Source organism: Tigriopus californicus, chromosome 4 (assembly GCF_007210705.1).
Source record: "Tigriopus californicus strain San Diego chromosome 4, Tcal_SD_v2.1, whole genome shotgun sequence".
NCBI lineage: Eukaryota > Metazoa > Arthropoda > Copepoda > Harpacticoida > Harpacticidae > Tigriopus > Tigriopus californicus.
Genome location: NC_081443.1, coordinates 2,150,553 through 2,168,295, shown reverse-complemented (window position 1 = coordinate 2,168,295; position 17,743 = coordinate 2,150,553). Strand labels below are relative to the sequence as shown.

Below are 17,743 nucleotides of genomic sequence, written 5' to 3'. Positions count from 1 at the left end.
TCAGCTCACCCAAATATTCTTATATTTCACATGGTTCTCAGAGTGGAAAAAGAGGCAGGAATCTTGAGATCTATTTTCAGAGATCGCTTGCAACTAAATCTTGAAACGTTTGTACGTAACAATGTACATGACAAGAGAAACGACAAGTGTGGCAGCGATAATCGAGAAGGTAATATAGATACCAAATTGTTCATAGAGCCACGTGAATAGAATCGGACCCACCACTCGGGCACAACTGCCAGCCATTGTCAATAATCCCATCCAGAATCCCTGCAAAGATTTAAGGTATAGATGCAAATATTGTCTGCGAAAAACCCACTTTCGTATGTTTATTCCAGTTTTTGCCAACTCTTTGCAGTTCTGAGAAAGCTTATTAATGATTGTCCATAATTTTGCTCTGACGTGCATTGGAGACGAGCGTTGCCACGGCAAATACTGTTGTAATTTCGTGCAAGTTGTTTGGAAGCCCTTGAGAGACACATGATATGTGAATAGATTCTAATGAATTCAAACGATTAGAATACTTTTTAAGGGGCATTGTGGGCTCTAACGTCATAATCTAACTTCGTAATCACAAGGACAAACAGCAATGGAAGTTTGGGGGTCCGACCTGTCTATCTACTTTACATCTATGGCCGTGACCTTCTGAAAGTGTGGCCTTGTAGCGTTCAAGCGTAAGCAATGTTTCATTAATGAGTGATTAGTGAACAATTCCTACGTTTAAATCCAACTGTAAAGTCCTTCTGTTGTGTTCCTTACCTGAGCATGCTTGCCCACAATTTTACTAAAGAGGGATCCAGAAATGGCGATGCAGAACGGATACCCAATGACAACGATAGCAAATCCAATCATGAACTGAAGAACGGACATCTGCGGAATATCCAGACACCAACAATAAGGGCATCCCACCTCATCGGATGGTCCGGCACGATTTTCCGAACCAATCATTGAAGTCAAATCTGAATATAAAAAGAATGATTGTTTCCATTCGTGTGGTTTGGTTTCTTCTTGGAATGAAGTCAACGTTAGTTTATACGAAAGCAATTCTTTTTAGCCCTGTCCCACTCAAATTCTTTTGCTTTTACCAATGCGTATATCTTCCTGCGCAGAAAAGGTCTTCTTGCTATCTGAAAAAGGTCATAAAAATTCCTATCCTCCAGTTGATATCAACGTCTAGATTTGAAAATACTAGTAGCACGGGACTAATCAATATCAGCTTACCGCCATTCCTTAGAGAGGCATTAATATTCTATTTCAGTTTCGTCGCCTCTTGGAATATTATGTTTTGTTGCATATGGCAAAGAATGGATTTATAGTGACGCAGTGTTTCACTTGCGCCATTTGGGACCAACTCCTTAGCATCCTCAACTTGAATAGAGCCAACTTCTTAGATTTGAATAAAAAAATAGACATGAGTTTTCGATGCAACTTGTTTCACGTGACAGCCGAAAATGTATTACAACCGCCTTGTGATGAAACAATCTTTACTCCAATTGAAAGGGAGAGAATTGCAGTTTGAATCCCGTCATTTAATTGTAACTTTCAATTGTCTTAGTGTGTTGTATTTTAATGTGATGAATGGGTCTTTAGTGAACAAAAAGAAAAGTAACTAAAAATAAAAAGACAACAAACCACTAAAATTGGTGTCAATCAGAGGTTGTCTTCCTCCATGCAAGCCTCCAATAACCGGATCCCAAATGAGGCTTATGGATCAAAGAACCATTTGATGTGAATACCTTTGTTACATGGGAGCCAAGAAAGTAGTGCAGGGCTACTTGGAGGTAGTTGCCCTACTCTGTTTTCTACATTAAAGAAACTCAAGTAGGCCACTTCTCCTTCATATCGAGGTTGAGAGTGACCTCCACAATAACTTTGAGAAAGAAAAGGTGGACTTCCAACTCCATGGATTGCCTCCATTGAATTGTTTCTATCATTGCGTTCGTTTAGTGTAAATTTCACTATCATTCTACTAACAATCCAAAAAAAAAGTCTTCTAAAAAGGAACGGTTTTCTTAAAGTCAAGCCGTATTCTCAGTACAAACCGGTTTACCGGGTGATCCTAGCGTGAACATGTGGTAGTGATGAATCAAGCATATCAAACGATCCAATCAAATGCCACATCTACTCGTAAGTTAAAATGATATTTCCTTTCCTGGTTCATTGAACTCTGAAAGATCTCAAATTAAGGTTTTTTTCCCAAGATTACACCGACACTTTTCCCTAAATGACTGAGAGAGACTTTAAATTGGGATATTTTAATTAAAATTATATCTACGTATCCTATCTGATCCTATTTGTTACCTTATCGGTGAAGGTTTGTGCCTTCGGGAATGAAAAGTCAACTTAACTACACGCATTAACTTACTCATGCTTGGGTCATAGTTATCGCATATAGTGAGGTTTCCACGAAGTGGGGGCATTTTGGAACCTATTGGCATCATGACTAATCGTCCCACAATCATGGGAATGATGCCAAGAATAATCAGAATCAGTCTCTCGTCAAACCGCTTCGACAAAGGTCCAATGGCCGCAAAGCAGAAGGCAGCCAACACTCCTCCAGCAGCCATGGAGATACCAATATACAGAATAGTGTCTTCCTTACTCCAGCCGAATTGGTCAATTGCCATAGGAGTGACCAATCTGGAATAACAAACAAATAGTTCCGATACATGATAGAAAACTGTTGAGTTAGACCAACTTACGTTTCCAAAAGCACAAAACTGCAATAGAACGAGAAGAATCCCCACGTGGAAACAACCGCGGACAGGATATCGACTTTCTCTGAAATGAAGACAACCCAAGTTTGCACAGTTTTTTAATTGAGTGACCTTAGGTAAATTAGGTGGTTCAGATGTCACTACTCACTCTTGGGCTCTTCAATCTCCGATTCGGGAGTATCAACCACCAATCTCTGTGCATCAACTAAAGAAATCTGTGAAAATTGTTTCAAAAGCTCGGCAGGTTTTTTCTTCATTTCTTGAAGAGCCTTAGGAAGAGGTTTGGGTACATCCTGTGTTTCATCGGGCTCATCCTCCACCAATTCGACGGTGTCGGTCTCTGCCGGAGCCTCAAAGAACTCGACAAAGATTCCGGGCATAAATAGGATAAGAGCCAAGATTCCATTCGCTGCACTCACCCATCTGGAACGTAGGGAACAAATGGATTAAAATACCCTATTGTAATCCTTAGTTTTGCCGTAAGTGGCTTGAAGTCTTACTTACCCCGTGGCCGTGTACATGTCGAAGACAAATTGCGAGCCATCGCCGATTTCTTTTTCCCCGATAGGGGTCAAAGCTGATTGGAGTGCTGGGCCGATGATGAATCCCAAGGTTTGGAACAAGGACAACAAGGCCACATGAGTAGTTCTCTCTGAGAGGGTGGTAACCTTAGAGACATAAGCCCGAGCTGCCGCATTAATAGCTAAAATGTCAAGGCGAAGAAGGTCAGTGTAATTGCCCTATCTGTCATTTGATGCTATTCAAATGTTCCACCTGTTCCAATTCCGACGATAAATCTGGCCACCAAGAGAGCCCAAACTCTGGGTTTGGGCAAGCTTCCAATTTCTCGGGGAATAAGAGGTACCAGGCAGAAAAAGACATTGCCTCCAAAGAAGGTGGCCGCGCAAATGATGGCCACTACCCTAATTTGACCCATCTTGTCTGCCATTATCCCAAAGAGTGGTGAGAAAATCATCTGAGCAAATGCATCCGCCGCCACCACGAACCCATACTCGTCCAGTTTCACATTTGGGTCCAGCTAAAAAAATGGATGTCTGGTAATTTTGCAAGTAACACCAGTAAATTTGCCTGGGTCAGGAAGAACCCATGTTTTTTTAGGAACGGACATTGTTACACATGATCACTAACATTCTGCCCTTTTTTGGAGATGTTTGTGCATTTTCAATTGCCCTTACCAGTTCGAGGTAGGGATAGAGCCCGGTGTAAATAATACTACTTCCCAGGGTTAGAATTAACATTGCCGTGTGGACAATGAAGAGGGAACGAATCCGTGCCCGATTTTCGTTGACCATGGTGAACTAAGTTGTCACAACTGGACTGATGACTGAAAGACTCCAATGTCCAAAAGCAACTAAAATGTATGCCTTTATTTTAAGTCCTTTACAAGGTTTTGATAAGATTTTATCCTCCAGCTGAGCCACTTGGAGGGCTTATTCATGAAGTATTTCGGGCCATAAAGCTGGGCTTTTTGTCAAATCTCAATTTATTTAACGCAGTGTACATGAGTAATATCTATCTCATTAGGGAGCCCACATGTTGAGGTCAGAAGCCTTCCAAGGCCATAAATCCTTTACGACATTTGTCGATATTATAAATCCATTTAGTCAAAGTGTTATTGTAACTGTCATTTTTGAGCAAACACCACCAATATTCGATCTCGACTTCAGTCTTGAAAGTACGAAGCCACCACTTCACATACATGCATGCATTAGCTACGAGTGTCATGGTGGCTTAACACCAAAAACGTAACGCTATAAATGCATTTTTACGGTATCATTTATTGCTCTTTACTTAGGCACCTCAGATACAAGAAAATGGTACCACGATTAACAAATTAACAAATCCAGATGTACTGTACAATACATATGTTTTTTCACCAAGTCAATTCATTGCTTTGCCTTTCCATTTTCGGTATTATTTTTCAACAAGCGGCACTGGACTAGACAGACACGTGGTGAGTGTATATGTTTATTATGTCTCCACTTTATTGGACAAATTTGTTCTAATTTTATGCGTGTGTGTGTGTGTGCGGGTTTTATATGCAGAGTTAAGTCACATTCATGCTCATATAGGTAGGTATCTTTTACAGACTGCTTCGTTCACTAAATATCACCATACGAATTGGACTACAACAAAGTTACAAGTTGACTCTAAAACGGTGTCGAGTGTCTCAATACACACGCGCACCCATCTGCTAGCCTATTTACAACGTCTTTGTATTCAATGGCACGTTTCATGGTGTGATAGTTGGTTGTTCTGGTCTTTCTTTCATTGGAAGGTCTTCTCGTCCAGCCAAGGTCGGAAAATAGGCAGGGTGGTTGGGTACTCAATCTTGGTTTTGTTCCTCCGTAAGGTCCCATCCTCATTCCGAAGTGGGTAGGTGGCCAACATAATGGGCAATTGAAGCTTGATGGGCTTTTCCAGGTTGCTCGGAGTCACAATGAACTGGAAAATAAAGGAGAGCGTGTATTTTGATTGTAGCCTTGCCTTGGAAAATTCAATTGAAAAATCCAAGATAATAAGTACGTAGGTTTATGCCACAGGACTGTCTAGAGTCGCATTGAGATTAATGAATTGGATATGAGTGTCATTACTGGTCTTCCTCATCAAGGAATGAAGAGATTTCCCACCCAGCCCGAGGCCTTTGCGCGGAATTGCCAAGTGAATGAATGAATCATGGATGGTGGTGGTGCATGTGTCTTTCGACTCTGAACATGTGCATAGTTGGTAGTACACTTACAAACACGTCGTATTGTATTCTGATGAGATGACATCCCCGCAAGTTGGTGGGCGGAAGGGGCGGGACGAATAGCTTTTCGTTTTTCCAATCGTCCGCCTCCCCATTTCGGATTTTTCCACGACTCACGGAAGATAATTCTCGAGTTTCGGTCTCAATAATTTTGCTTCTTGTGACGTATTGGATGGTCTGAAAGAAGAATGGGGAGACGAACTCAACATCTCTTCCCGTGTTGAAGGTGAAATTAGCCTTGAGTCTACCTATTAGTCCGACACACATGTTCCCTGAATATTACCCAAATCGCTCACAAAATCATGCATTCATGGGAGAATAATGATTACAGACTTACGAGGCTACTACCTCTAAGACAAGAACTACTTTATCGACGAGATTCTGGCCACTAGTTACGTATATATGCTGCGTCATAGGGATTCTTTATCGACATCTTGACCCTCTAAAACTAGATTCTACCATTCAATGGTATTCAATAGTGTAAAAACAATGGGGCAAAATTTGGTTCCATATAATGTTACCTCTGTTAATGATGCCCTAGTGTGTTTGATTGTGACTTTGCTATTGTTGGTAATGGTGGCCCAAATGGAGATGGCCTCTCCAGGGACGTAGCCTCCGCGGTCCAGCCTCACTCTGCATGTCACTGGGCCTGATGACCAACAAGTCATACCAATTTTGTGCTCAATCTCGCAATGGAAAGGTTGCTGTAGGAAAAAGACAGAAGTCCGGGAATGAAGTTACTCACATTTAACAAAAATTCAATGGAGTATGTTTTAAATTCTTCCTACCGCCAGAATGGGAGGCTCCAGATTGAGATCGATCGGGTTCATGATGATGAAAACTTGTTGATTTTTGTGGGTCAAGCCACCCTCTTCCCTTAAGGCCGCTTTGCAAAAATACTGGACCCATCCGTGTTTCCCCAAGAACGTGGAGGGTAAACCCAAAGGCAATCCTAACTTGAAGGGAAAGCTGTGGATACCCGAGCTCAACATGACCGATTCACCACCTGAAAGAAAGGATAGTTGAATGCAGATCACATTTTCTTCCTTTTATTAGGCTCAAAAGCAATGTAAAAAGCAATGTACAACACGAGCCATCGTCAACAAGGACAATTTTGTTCACAAAGTTAGACATTGACCAAATTTGATTTTCAAGCCATTGGTGCATAGACGTTATCTGTTTCGATGGATGGATAGAGGGATAGTTTAATTCAAACTTGGTTTTTTAGTGTGAATACGTTTAGTGCAGACAATGACGTTGATCACTATATACAGATGCAGAGTTACTCTAATTTAGGGTCCCATGGAAAGCAAGAATTGCCCTGACCTCAATTGCGATATGATATGTCTTTGTTGCTTATACCGTTTAGAGTAAGAGTGTGTGTGTGTGTGTGAATCGAATATATTTATAGTTGCATTAAGACACATGTATTCAGCTTTGAACCCAAACAGAAGATGTTTACGAAATTTGTCTACTATGTATAAACTTGACATCGCACCCTTTACTTCCAGAAAACGTTCGATTTCAATGAACCTCTGAAGTCAATATACGTATTGTATAACCAACCCATTCAATAATAACTAAATCTATTTTGATAGTTTTGTGAAAATTTCATTTGATTTAAGCATAATAAAACAAGAGGTTTTAATTTTGGGGACGTTATTTTCGGATTATGCTGTATTTGTCAAAAAAAGCTGGTAGACTCATTCCTACTATATCCTGTCTTTAACCGCCCAAATAAACCTGTGCAGTCACATTCATAGAGAGAAAACGGCAATCTGTCAATTTAGATAACTTAGTTTCGAAGGGACACCCATTTCAATATCATCTCGGACCATCCATTTTACATTCGTGAACGCCTATTCCTAGAGCCATTTGGGGGGACAATTGAATAGCCATAACTTTTGTTAAAAAGAGTGATGTCAGAACCGGTCTCGGAGAGATTTGAAAATTGACCAGCCTTCGCTCATACTAATAACTTCACGGGGTTTCCTCAAGAAGATAGCGGCGGCAAAAGTTCATTTTTAGATTTGTGGTCATTAATTATTGATAAGAAGCTTTGTCATACTAGACATCGGCGGCCTTGATGAAACTTGGAGTTGAATTTCCCGAAATTGACATCATTCCCAGTAATAAAATCGTCATTCATATCATTATGATGTGTGAAAACGGAAAAAATAGTGGCCGCCTCTCATTTCTCCCCCATCTAAAACACTTTGAATAGACCGACAGATTTTCTTTTGGCACTGTCAGAGTTTTGCCTCTGCGACTAAACCAATTTTCTTGAAATCTCATTTTCCAGGTGTGTAATTTACTCTTTTGTGGGGTTCTCTACGTACTATTCGTGTGTCTTCCCTAGAAGCTTGGCTCCTCTTTAAGTAAGTGCAGGGCCTCTTCTTTCCCAAATGAAAGTGTCTCTCAATGGGTGCCAAGAATCTTCTCCTCTTTCTATCTCCTTTTGCTGCGTCGTCGTGTTCTTCGCTTTCAACAGCGACTGCTTGCTTGAACTACTACGTACATACGTAGATGTACGAATGAAACGAATTCACATATTTTCTTAGCCCTGTGAGCTTGATCCTCACATCCTTTTAAACATTGAACACGTTCAAGTCTTTTGCGATAACCGGGACGAATGGATAATCTCTCTAATCTGCAATTTGTCGTAAAATCGGCTTTGATGACATCATTATAAAAAGTGTTGAAAATAAACTTGGGAGTTTGCACATGACATTCTACTCCAGTATTCCCTGAACTCCTCCCTCCGCGTTTTAAGAAGTGTGGCAATTGCTTTGGGTGTCATTCGTGTTTTATGGCGTCATTTCATGGCCGTTTCCATTTTACGTAGACGTCTCGCGAAAGAAATAGAAATGCTAAAGCTAGGTAGGGTAGGGATTCAAAAGTCAAAGAAAACACCTTCTTTGTTTGATAACATCTTTCCTACCCCTCGATTTCCATTTATGGAAATGTTGGGGGCGAGATCTCTCCTTTCCAAAACTATTCCTGCCTCAGGATGTGAAACCACCATGAAGTGTCTAGTTGACTATAATGATTTGATTTATGAGTTTTTGGGGTACAACAACCCACCAGATTTCGACATTATTAGAGTGCTAAAGGACCGCATTTCTACTGCCTATTTATGCTTGAGAGTCTCAAATTTGCTAGCCAAGCCTGTATACATACGTACACTTCCCTATTTGAAGAAAAAGGATTTACTTAAACATTAACTGAAAATGAGTCATATATCATCTGCCTATCCTTTTAGGATATTAACTAGCTTAATATGCAAACCAATGGCACTATTGAGCTTGCGCATAAAATTGCTGTTAGTAGCGTTAAGCTCAACGTTTTCCTTCTTTTTCCGAAACACAACCTGATGATTGCTGTGACAAAGATAGTTCCCTCCTTCAAAATGAGTATTTTCTGGAAGATTGGTAGAAAATACTATAATTATACACTTTGCGTTAGAGAGTACGTTCCCACGTGTAGGCGAGCCTTTCCATGTCAAAGAGCTTTATACACTGTCAATGAAGATTGTGGTTTAATATCCATAAAACTGCCGTACCCGGTTCGCCCAAAAGTCTGAGTCTGAAGTCGATGTAGTTTTCTTTATCGGTAACGGCCTCGGCTTTGGAGGCTAGATTCACCACGCCCTCGCCCACGACATGAAAGAACAGACCTGAAACATCAATCGAAAAACACGCGTGAAAAATCAAATATGGAGCGGGAGGACTCATCATCTCTTGACGGCATTTCTGAAAGTGCATCGTGATCATTTGTTTTCGAACCCATAACCTGCATTGCTTGCTCATGATTACGACCACGTCAAGGTGCTCATAGGTCGGAGTCATATGTGGATGAAAAAGAAGTTGCAACCTTCTACATAAATTGAAGACACCACTTAATGTACTCGTCTGTTCGAAGAGGCCGACTATTGTGTAGGCTACATAGATCTCTCTCAGAACGTCAAAGAATTGGAGAGGCTTTTATTGTCAAGACGATTTGGGATTGCGATGTTTTCTGCGGAAAGTCGCTCTTGTTTCAAACAACATTGACGAAGAAGAAGATTCAATGATCGAATTGTATGGCAATGTCCTCAACTAAAAGATCGGGCTCTAATCGTTATCGCTCAAACATCGTGACGAGTTAAATGGCGTTTTTAAAGAAGAGTCTCGAGCCTCGGATCCATCACGAGGAACAATTTGTTTTTAATCTAGAACCTCTTATTCACGGTAATTTGCTCACTTCACAGCCCCTCAAGGCCCTTAGTCGGATTCTTCAAGCCTTGAACGATCCAGATTCACCGCCAAGGTAAACTTTCCTCAAATCCGTGGGTTGATACGCCTCAGTGGGAAATGAAAGCCAATTTTCCCCTTGCCAAACTTGTTATCCGAAATGACTTGCATTTTATATTCCAAGCCAACAGACAATTTCACTCAAAATAAGAGGATGAGTGAATGACATATTTTGAATTCGGATTGATCGCAAGCCCATGTGATTTAGTCGGGAGTAAGATAAGTGCTCTGATGAGGTCGGTCTGCGAAATACCGACCGTTCATAGATGTAGAAGCAAATATAGATATGTGTTGCATGTGCAATCTAGGACGGATATTTCTTGGAGAACTTTACCATCCGACTGGGTTGAAGCACTTAACCATTCAACCATTGTCATGAGATGAGCGTGTTCGTTGTTCTTTTTCCACTTTCCCTCCTTGAATTTGCATACCTTTTAAGCAGCACTCATTTCGGCATATTTTAAGTCAAGCCAGAGGGATTCATTTCGTTTAATTGCTACAAAGCAAATAATTAATAGAGACCCTTTGTCATTTTTGATGTATGGATTCGATTGTGAGGTTAATTTATGTGATAAACGGAATCAGCTTCAGAGACGCTCGTGGTCACCCTGAGGTTTGACCCTGCCGCATAAAAATGTATGAAATTTTGCCATATTTGGTCAGCAAGCTGCAAGAGCCTATGTTAATCTTAACTTGCAACTTGTGTTTATAATTGTATTTTCCTTAAATAAAAAGCAATGATTTTACCCCAATTTTTTTTTTTGCACTATTTTCACAACAAATCATTTTAAACTCGATATTTAGGAGAAAAGAGTATTCGCTTCGCAAGGTTTGGCAGTTTTTTTTTCATATGCTTAGCCCTAAACAGAACGGGCACTAAAATGGGATCCTTCTTACATTTGAACAAGTTTTGAGGGATCCTTTTTGGATGGCTTTTTAACCATTTAACTCAATTTCTAAATATTTGCGACTTGAAAGAAATGAGGAAACATCTAGCTTTTTATGAAATTAGAGGGCCTTAATTTAGAAAATGGATGCTCAATATTTGACTCTCGAAATGAAATATTATTTAGCTCTCTAGTAATTATCTTGCTCATAAAATGCCACGCTCATTAATATGAGCAAAATACATCTTGAACTCTCTCCATCGCGCATCATGCAATGTGAATGCACGCATAGCCTTCACATTGATCACTTTCAAAATCCCTCGTGGAATGCGAGATCGATTAAAAAACGGATGAATTCGTAATTGAACACCCGTATTTTCATTTCTGGAAAGGATTGTCTCGTAACAAAACGTGTATATGTACTTACGGGCGGCTTCAAAAGCAAATTGAATGCAAATTGATGTATGGCGTAACACATAATATATTTTTCGCCCACGGCCAATCTAGCAAATCCATCTACCTCTTTAACTTGAAATTCAAAAACCTCACCAAGCGGAAATGAGACGAGTTCGATTTAAAATCCATTCACAAGAAATGTTTGACTCTCTATCAAATCGGTGCCGTTTGAAGCAAAAAATGACCCTAAAGCCATTGCATTTTAACCAGGGAAATTTTGGATCGTGGACCCTACATCAAGCTCATGTATCAACCATATGGAACGAAAATGTTCTACTGCATTGGTAGCAATTTTTCCGATCATCAGTTTGAAAAACCTTCCCACCAAAGTAGTTCGTACAAGTTTGACGGCTTATCATAATGGTTTGTTATCCTCGTATGTCAGTTGGCATACAATAATGTTTACAAAGTCCTTCTTCTCGCACTAACACATTGTAGTCCACGTGCTTCTTGGTGATCAAATCGAAACAGCAATAACATTCGTAGCAAAACTGTCATTAGCAATCGATTAGGGACCCTAGAAATATCTGTAATTATAGAGCTAACCAAATCCCTCAAGCCAAGATTTCAGATGATAACCATCCTGGCCTAAGTCAGTCGGCCCAGTGCAGCATGAGAAGTACGAGGTGGTGGTTGGGAATTGCTAGTATATCATTTACCAAACTTCTCTTTTACTCCTCCTCCTTCATGATAGTTAATTCATTTTGAAGGGAAAATGGGTCAAATGAGATTTCATCCACCCTCATCGTTCGGATTCAAATCGCGTTCAGGAAGACCAAAAAGCGCAATAAGCCCAGTTATATATGAAATGATTGGGGTAGAATCGAGTCAAGGTAAGGGCCAATTTGTTTTCTTGAAGCAACAAACTAGGGGCTCGTTTTGCCAACATATTGCTTGAAATCAATCTGTGGAGTCCTTCAAGGGTACGTCTCAACTCCCAAGATATCGATGATTGGTTTAATGGCTGATAATTTTGTGGTGCAACCACTTGAGGTTCGCCAGAAGCTGAGGTTTGAAGCGTCTTTCCGAGGTCATCATCGTTAGTAGAGAATTATCTAGTGATCCTTTCGTGATCGCGCTTAGTATTGGTACACCTGAGAATTTCACAGACAAACAATACAGGACTAGAAACTCGGCATTTGAGAATGGCGATTGTTGGTCAATCATCGAGAGATTCGGACCGTATTGACCAGCTGACTTTGATTGCCAAATCAGCCCGCATTCATTCCAACAAAGTGATGGGAAGATTCATAAGGCACCAAAGCAGTTTCTTTTCTCTCGCTTCTGTCTGTTCTTGTCAAACGCGAAGAAATGTCGTAACAAAGGCGAGAAAGTGTGAAACGACGAAGACGACGACGAGGATGACTACGAGATGGCAGTTTTCTAGGAGAAGCAGCAGAAGGAGTAGGACCATTGGAAAAGAAGAAGGATCATGGAAATCACCGTCGGTAGCTCAACAACGTACCAACGAGAGGCCTTCACTAACGTACAATACGTTGAAGAAGAGCCTGCCTGAAAGAAGATGCTTCCACCACCAGGATGAATACTTTACATACATACGATACAAGCTGCAGATTTATTCCAACTTTCGCTTGCCGCAGTAGTCGGCAAGCTGCCGAGTTTTTATGTTTATTGGTGGTGCTTGATTGTCGGTCGAGGTTTGATTGTTAAGGTCTGCCAATGTTTTGTTGGCATTCTTCGATGCCAAGAAGACCCTACTGAATCAGGAAGGAGGCTATCGGATCCATTCCATGCTAATTGGAGTTTTGCTCATAACCCACTCAAGAGTTGTCTTCGCAACAGACTCATTCATGGGGGTGGAACTGGCTAAGTTTGAATGATAGTCGTGGGTCCCGTTCTTGATGCTTTTGTCACTTCTAAACCATCACCAATGCCTTGGGCCAAGCTTCGCATTGTACAAAAGTCCAACTAAAACTACTTCTGTGACTATGTCATTTCAAGCCCCGTCAATCCATTATTGGTGGGCATGCTCCGTCCTTATCTAAGCATCATTAAACAACTAGAGGCACTAATTGGCTTTTTAGGAGGAACAAGTTATCTACATGTCGTCTAGATACTTACTTATTTTTATCGGGATATTGCTTTATTTAAAACACTAATATTGACGTGGTAGATTCTGACGATCGTCCACGTAATATAAAGCAGTCGTGGAATCATGCATATTGGCTCTGTTAACATGAAATAGTATCAAGTGCTTGTCTGAGACGGCGAATAAATGTAATTGGTATCCTTTTCTTGATTTTGAGGCCATCTTTCTGTTGAAATATGATTTCAATACACAGTAAGTGCTTCATTTTCTAAGGAAAGGATTGGAGAAAAGCATTGCTCATGTAAGCTTTTGAACGACTTTAAATGCGACTAAGTTTCAGAGAAACAGACGCTACAATTCAGTGTCTGTTCTTGGCCAAGAAGATGCTATCGTTTGAAAATAAGGCCAGAACGTAGAAAAGTGTATCAAACTTGCATGCATATGAAATAGGCTTCTTTTGGCCCATTCATTGCCGCCCGTCTTTCGCCGCAAAATTTCCGTACAATTTTGTAACCCCCTACTTTACGCCATGGATAGTGTGAAGTATTAAATGTTATGTTTAGGTATAAACATCTAAGGTGAATGAAATCAATCCATCGATTCGTAATAAGAATTGCAAAGATGCTCATTACGAAATCAATTCCTTATATCAAACACAGGCCCCCAAATATCGAAATCTGAGACGGTTCAATTAAGTAAATGAAATGATCAAGTAAGTTAAGGATGACTAATCCAACCGAAGTTCACGAAGACATTTTTCCAAAAGATCCTTATTTGTTATCTGAAAAAGTACATCCCCCAGAAATAACCGACATTGCACAATTTTCTTGCTTGTGGCAAATAATACAAGATATGCAGCCAACATTGCTCATTACTCACCGCTCACTGGTTGAAATTGAGTGAGGGAAGAATGCAGTATAGTAGCTACCATACTGGCAAAGTGCCTCAATCTGACCCAACCCCTCATTCAAAGTCTTGTTGGCCATAAATTGGCCATTCTGAGGATTTTATATCAAGAAATCTGTGTCCAATCGAACGTTCCGAGGTCTGGGGTTAAACCACTTTGTACCGCTACTTTCTGACACAACCAGCCAACCAAACAATCCAACGCCCAGAGATACTCTGAGGTCTAAGGTGCTTGGATAGTTTGCTTTTGAGAAGGAAATGACGAAATTCGTCAATCGCAATCCTTCATGTTTCCATTTGAGTTGTATGTACGTACGTTTTGTGCCGAAAAGCTGGAAGCCACCTGTAACCATGAAATCTTTTGAAGTTCAAGACTACATGCGATCCTCCAATGATGTGTGTAAGGTGTGAGTTTGTACAACCAATCTGTTGGTACGCTGTGTGTGGTTTGAGGGTGCGAACATTTTTTTTAGGCACGAACGGTCAAGTGTGAATCGAGCCTTCTAATAATAGTTACACAGTAGAAGCTAGGTGCTAATCAATCATCCCACGAGGTGAAGGAGCGGAAGGCAGAAATGGCGAACAAGGTCAACCACTGAAATTCCAAGCTGACATTTCAAATCGATTGTTTTCCGCGATTGGATTGAAAATGCCACCATTGATTTCAAGACACTAGCATTCCAAGCGAGCAACCCTTTAGGCTATGCACATTTGCATTGTTCTCCATCTGATCTAAATGTCAATCATGGGTGCTCTAGATCCATAATTCGAAGTGGGCCTTCGCCAAGGCTGGTATTTTTAGCTGTTTTGGGGGCGAGTCGTTGACATTGACTGAAAGAATGGGCGGGAAGTGGAGTGGATGCCATAATGGTGAGTGGCCCATCTTCCCCAAAAGGCTCTTTCCTGCTGCATAATTCGACTATTCGAACGTTCCAGACAGTTTGCACGAGAATTCTTCATTTTAACAAGCACGTATGCATTCGAGCCTTGGGAAAATGTTCGTCGTTTCAGTGACTTTCCATAAAACTTCACTCAACGTCATGATTCTTTTGAAACCCGTTGAGCATCTGCACAAAGCCAAAGACAATCCACTAGGATAGATAATCGCCAAATAATGGCCATAAATTTGTTCTAGGCACTCTTGAATGGTCAGAAGAATGGACTTACCCATAACTGGCATGTCATCATCAACTTCAATGATCACCCGGCCAGATAAGAATTGGCCGGGAAAGAACAGCAAATTCGAGTTGTCGAACATAATCAGGAACTTCAGGAGCTTCCTGGTGAGTTTCGTGCTGCCTTGCCACATGGTGAACGCCTCAAGGGGTCAATCGTTTGAAGTACTAATCAGAATAGTAATATCTCGCAAATGAGCGGCACCAAACGTGAATATCCCGATCACCAGAGCTTCATGGAAACGACACACCTGTTCCTTAAAATAGTTGCATTCAACCCAGAGGAGGAGGAGGAGGAGTAGTACCGAAAAGATGGTTGGATAGTATGGCTAGCACGATGGATGACGGGCACCGCCACTTCACCTCCAATCACCACACAGCTGTCACTAATTCACCAACAAATGGGTTGCTCAAAGGCCTGAGGCTGGAGAAGTTGATCACTCGAAGACCAAATACGAACTGCGAATAATCTTGATCGGTCTTTGGCAGCGAAAGCAGAGCTGGGAAATCACATATTTAGCCTGTTTTTTAATGATTCTTCCCGAGCGTCTTGGACGCGACAGGCACAGCCAACACGCATAACCACTCTCTGGTATCGAAGGAGCCTATTTGAACCACTCTTGGAGTGCTCAATGCAGGCCAAGAGACGAGAGGAGAAAATCCTGAGAAGGATCCTGGACGGGTCGGCCACCGAAAGAAGGAGGCGACCCAGGCCCTTCTTGTTCTCGTACATGTGGTCGTCGGTCGGTAAAGTATGTGAATGTACATAGTTGGAGGCATCTCTTCGACCCTGATCTACTACCAGATGGGCCACAGGTCGAGCAACGAGCCATAGCAGCAGAAACTGACAAAAGGCGAACTGGTTCCAAGACCGACCAAGCAACCACCACTTGCTTTACGAGAGCGAGAGTGTGAGTCAAAAGGACTCGTCACATTCGTAAGAAAAGAAGGAGAAGGAACTCCTTAATATTCACAGCGCGAGGAGGCATAAGCCTAGACCAACATGACGTCAGGCCTTTAAAGTAACATCTTAACAGCGTCTAGGGGGTTCAAAACTATTCCGATTAATTGTTCAACGTACCCAAGAAATTTGGAATCAAGTGGTTTGATTTTATAAAAATTTGAAACAATTTTGTCGTAGGCAAAAACCTTGGAAAGAATAATAAATTTGTGAAATTTTTTAGACAGATTTAATACCAATGCTGTCGTCGTATATAACTTGTCATCGGTGTATATTCGAATACAAGTTTTATATTTAAAATCTAATTCCCTCAGTCTGAACTCAAACGTCCAGTGATTGGTCTGGTCCTATGAACATACGAGTACAGAAAGAAACCCAAAATCCCAATTTAAAGGGAGCCCAGGCTAGGCCATCGGGCAGGTTGAAGAATCAACACTGACGGACTCGAAGGGACGTACACGCAGCCAGTTACTCAGTTGGCCAGGTCGGCTCTGGCCATGCCTTTCGGTATGGGTCCTTTCAGTCCTTCTCGGGCAAGTGGGCATGGGTTCTTCTCTCATTGGGCCACCTGCAAAGGATCATGACAAAGATGGTGGTGATGATCTCAGTGAATAGGGATGATGTCCAGGTCACGGCCTGTTGTGCGTGTGTACATACATGCCCACCTGTACACCCACGGTGCAGAACATTACAAGCTACAGTACCGAAGAGTGTCTCACAATCTACTGTGGATACGGACTTGTTCTTACAACGAGACAGGAAAGGCTGCCATGGTCCGTAGAGTGACGAGTGACGTCATTTGAGGAATGTCACATTCCGATTGTGCTGCTTCTACTCTTGAGAAAACGAGGAAGATTTTTTGGGGGTTCAAGACAGGTCAGTCTGAGGATGAAGGGTTTAAGTGTGTAATTGAAGAAACCTGATGGACTTTCACTTTTGGTCAAAATAGTACATTTTCAAAATTCAAAACCAATACTTCAAAGGTGAAGGTATATGAGGCCTAATTAGTTTCAAATAATAAAAATCTGGGTCAGTCATCCCCAGAGATGGTCATTAATCGAAACAATGCGAATGCTCCAGTCTACAAGGATCTCAATTGAAAACGAAAGCGAAAGCACTGTACTCTATTGGTTGTCAATCTAGAGGATTCAAGCAATTTGTGCTGAATTCTCCTTTGCAATGATAGCCGATGTTCTTCTTTAAGTAGTAGTAAGTAATCAGCGTTCTCACTTTTTCACCTGCAACCTTTGAGTCAGATTGAATATGGCAAACCCCATTTATTCATTTGTATCACTTGACCCTCAAACTTCAAACTCATCATCAGCCATGCTAGAAGCCTTCTCTAGTCATCTCTGTGATCTAAGATGCGTCTAATGATGAGGGACGAAGCTAAGCTGACAATCCATCATTTTCGGCGATCTTCTTTACTCTGCAGTTAAACCAATGCGAATGGCTAGTCAACGTAAAAAGCTGTGACCAAAACTTAATTGTGTTCGGTGGGAAAACCGTATTGGCCGATATCAAACTGA

The 17,743-nt window shown here is 41.2% G+C and overlaps 2 protein-coding genes across 2 annotated transcripts; both read right to left on the bottom strand.

The window, feature by feature from the left end:
- LOC131879669 (major facilitator superfamily domain-containing protein 8-like) lies at window positions 1-4,100 on the bottom strand. The gene is made up of 8 exons (XM_059226040.1): window positions 3,914-4,100; window positions 3,492-3,756; window positions 3,222-3,420; window positions 2,866-3,140; window positions 2,703-2,781; window positions 2,366-2,640; window positions 760-959; window positions 1-270 (listed from the first exon to the last, which is right to left on the bottom strand). The coding sequence occupies exons 1-8, from the start codon at window positions 4,028-4,030 to the stop codon at window positions 94-96; spliced, it is 1,587 nt and encodes a 528-aa protein (XP_059082023.1). The 5' UTR covers window positions 4,031-4,100; the 3' UTR covers window positions 1-93.
- Window positions 4,101-4,525: 425 nt separating this feature from the next.
- LOC131879673 (arrestin domain-containing protein 4-like) lies at window positions 4,526-15,855 on the bottom strand. The gene is made up of 6 exons (XM_059226045.1): window positions 15,246-15,855; window positions 9,050-9,163; window positions 6,276-6,493; window positions 6,009-6,191; window positions 5,479-5,664; window positions 4,526-5,183 (listed from the first exon to the last, which is right to left on the bottom strand). The coding sequence occupies exons 1-6, from the start codon at window positions 15,385-15,387 to the stop codon at window positions 5,007-5,009; spliced, it is 1,020 nt and encodes a 339-aa protein (XP_059082028.1). The 5' UTR covers window positions 15,388-15,855; the 3' UTR covers window positions 4,526-5,006.
- Between the last annotated feature and the right edge of the window lie 1,888 nt (window positions 15,856-17,743).

Coding starts and splice junctions, on each gene's coding strand:
- LOC131879669 (XM_059226040.1), bottom strand. CDS start 4,030: ATGGTCAACGAAAATCGGGCACGGATTCGTTCCCTCTTCATTGTCCAC. Junction 3,757..3,913: donor TCTATCCCTACCTCGAACTG/GTAAGGGCAATT, acceptor CCATTTTTTTAG/CTGGACCCAAATGTGAAACT. Junction 271..759: donor TTGTGGGCAAGCATGCTCAG/GTAAGGAACACA, acceptor AAATCTTTGCAG/GGATTCTGGATGGGATTATT.
- LOC131879673 (XM_059226045.1), bottom strand. CDS start 15,387: ATGTGGCAAGGCAGCACGAAACTCACCAGGAAGCTCCTGAAGTTCCTG. Junction 9,164..15,245: donor TGATGACATGCCAGTTATGG/GTAAGTCCATTC, acceptor TTGATGTTTCAG/GTCTGTTCTTTCATGTCGTG. Junction 6,494..9,049: donor CAGACTTTTGGGCGAACCGG/GTACGGCAGTTT, acceptor CCTTTCTTTCAG/GTGGTGAATCGGTCATGTTG.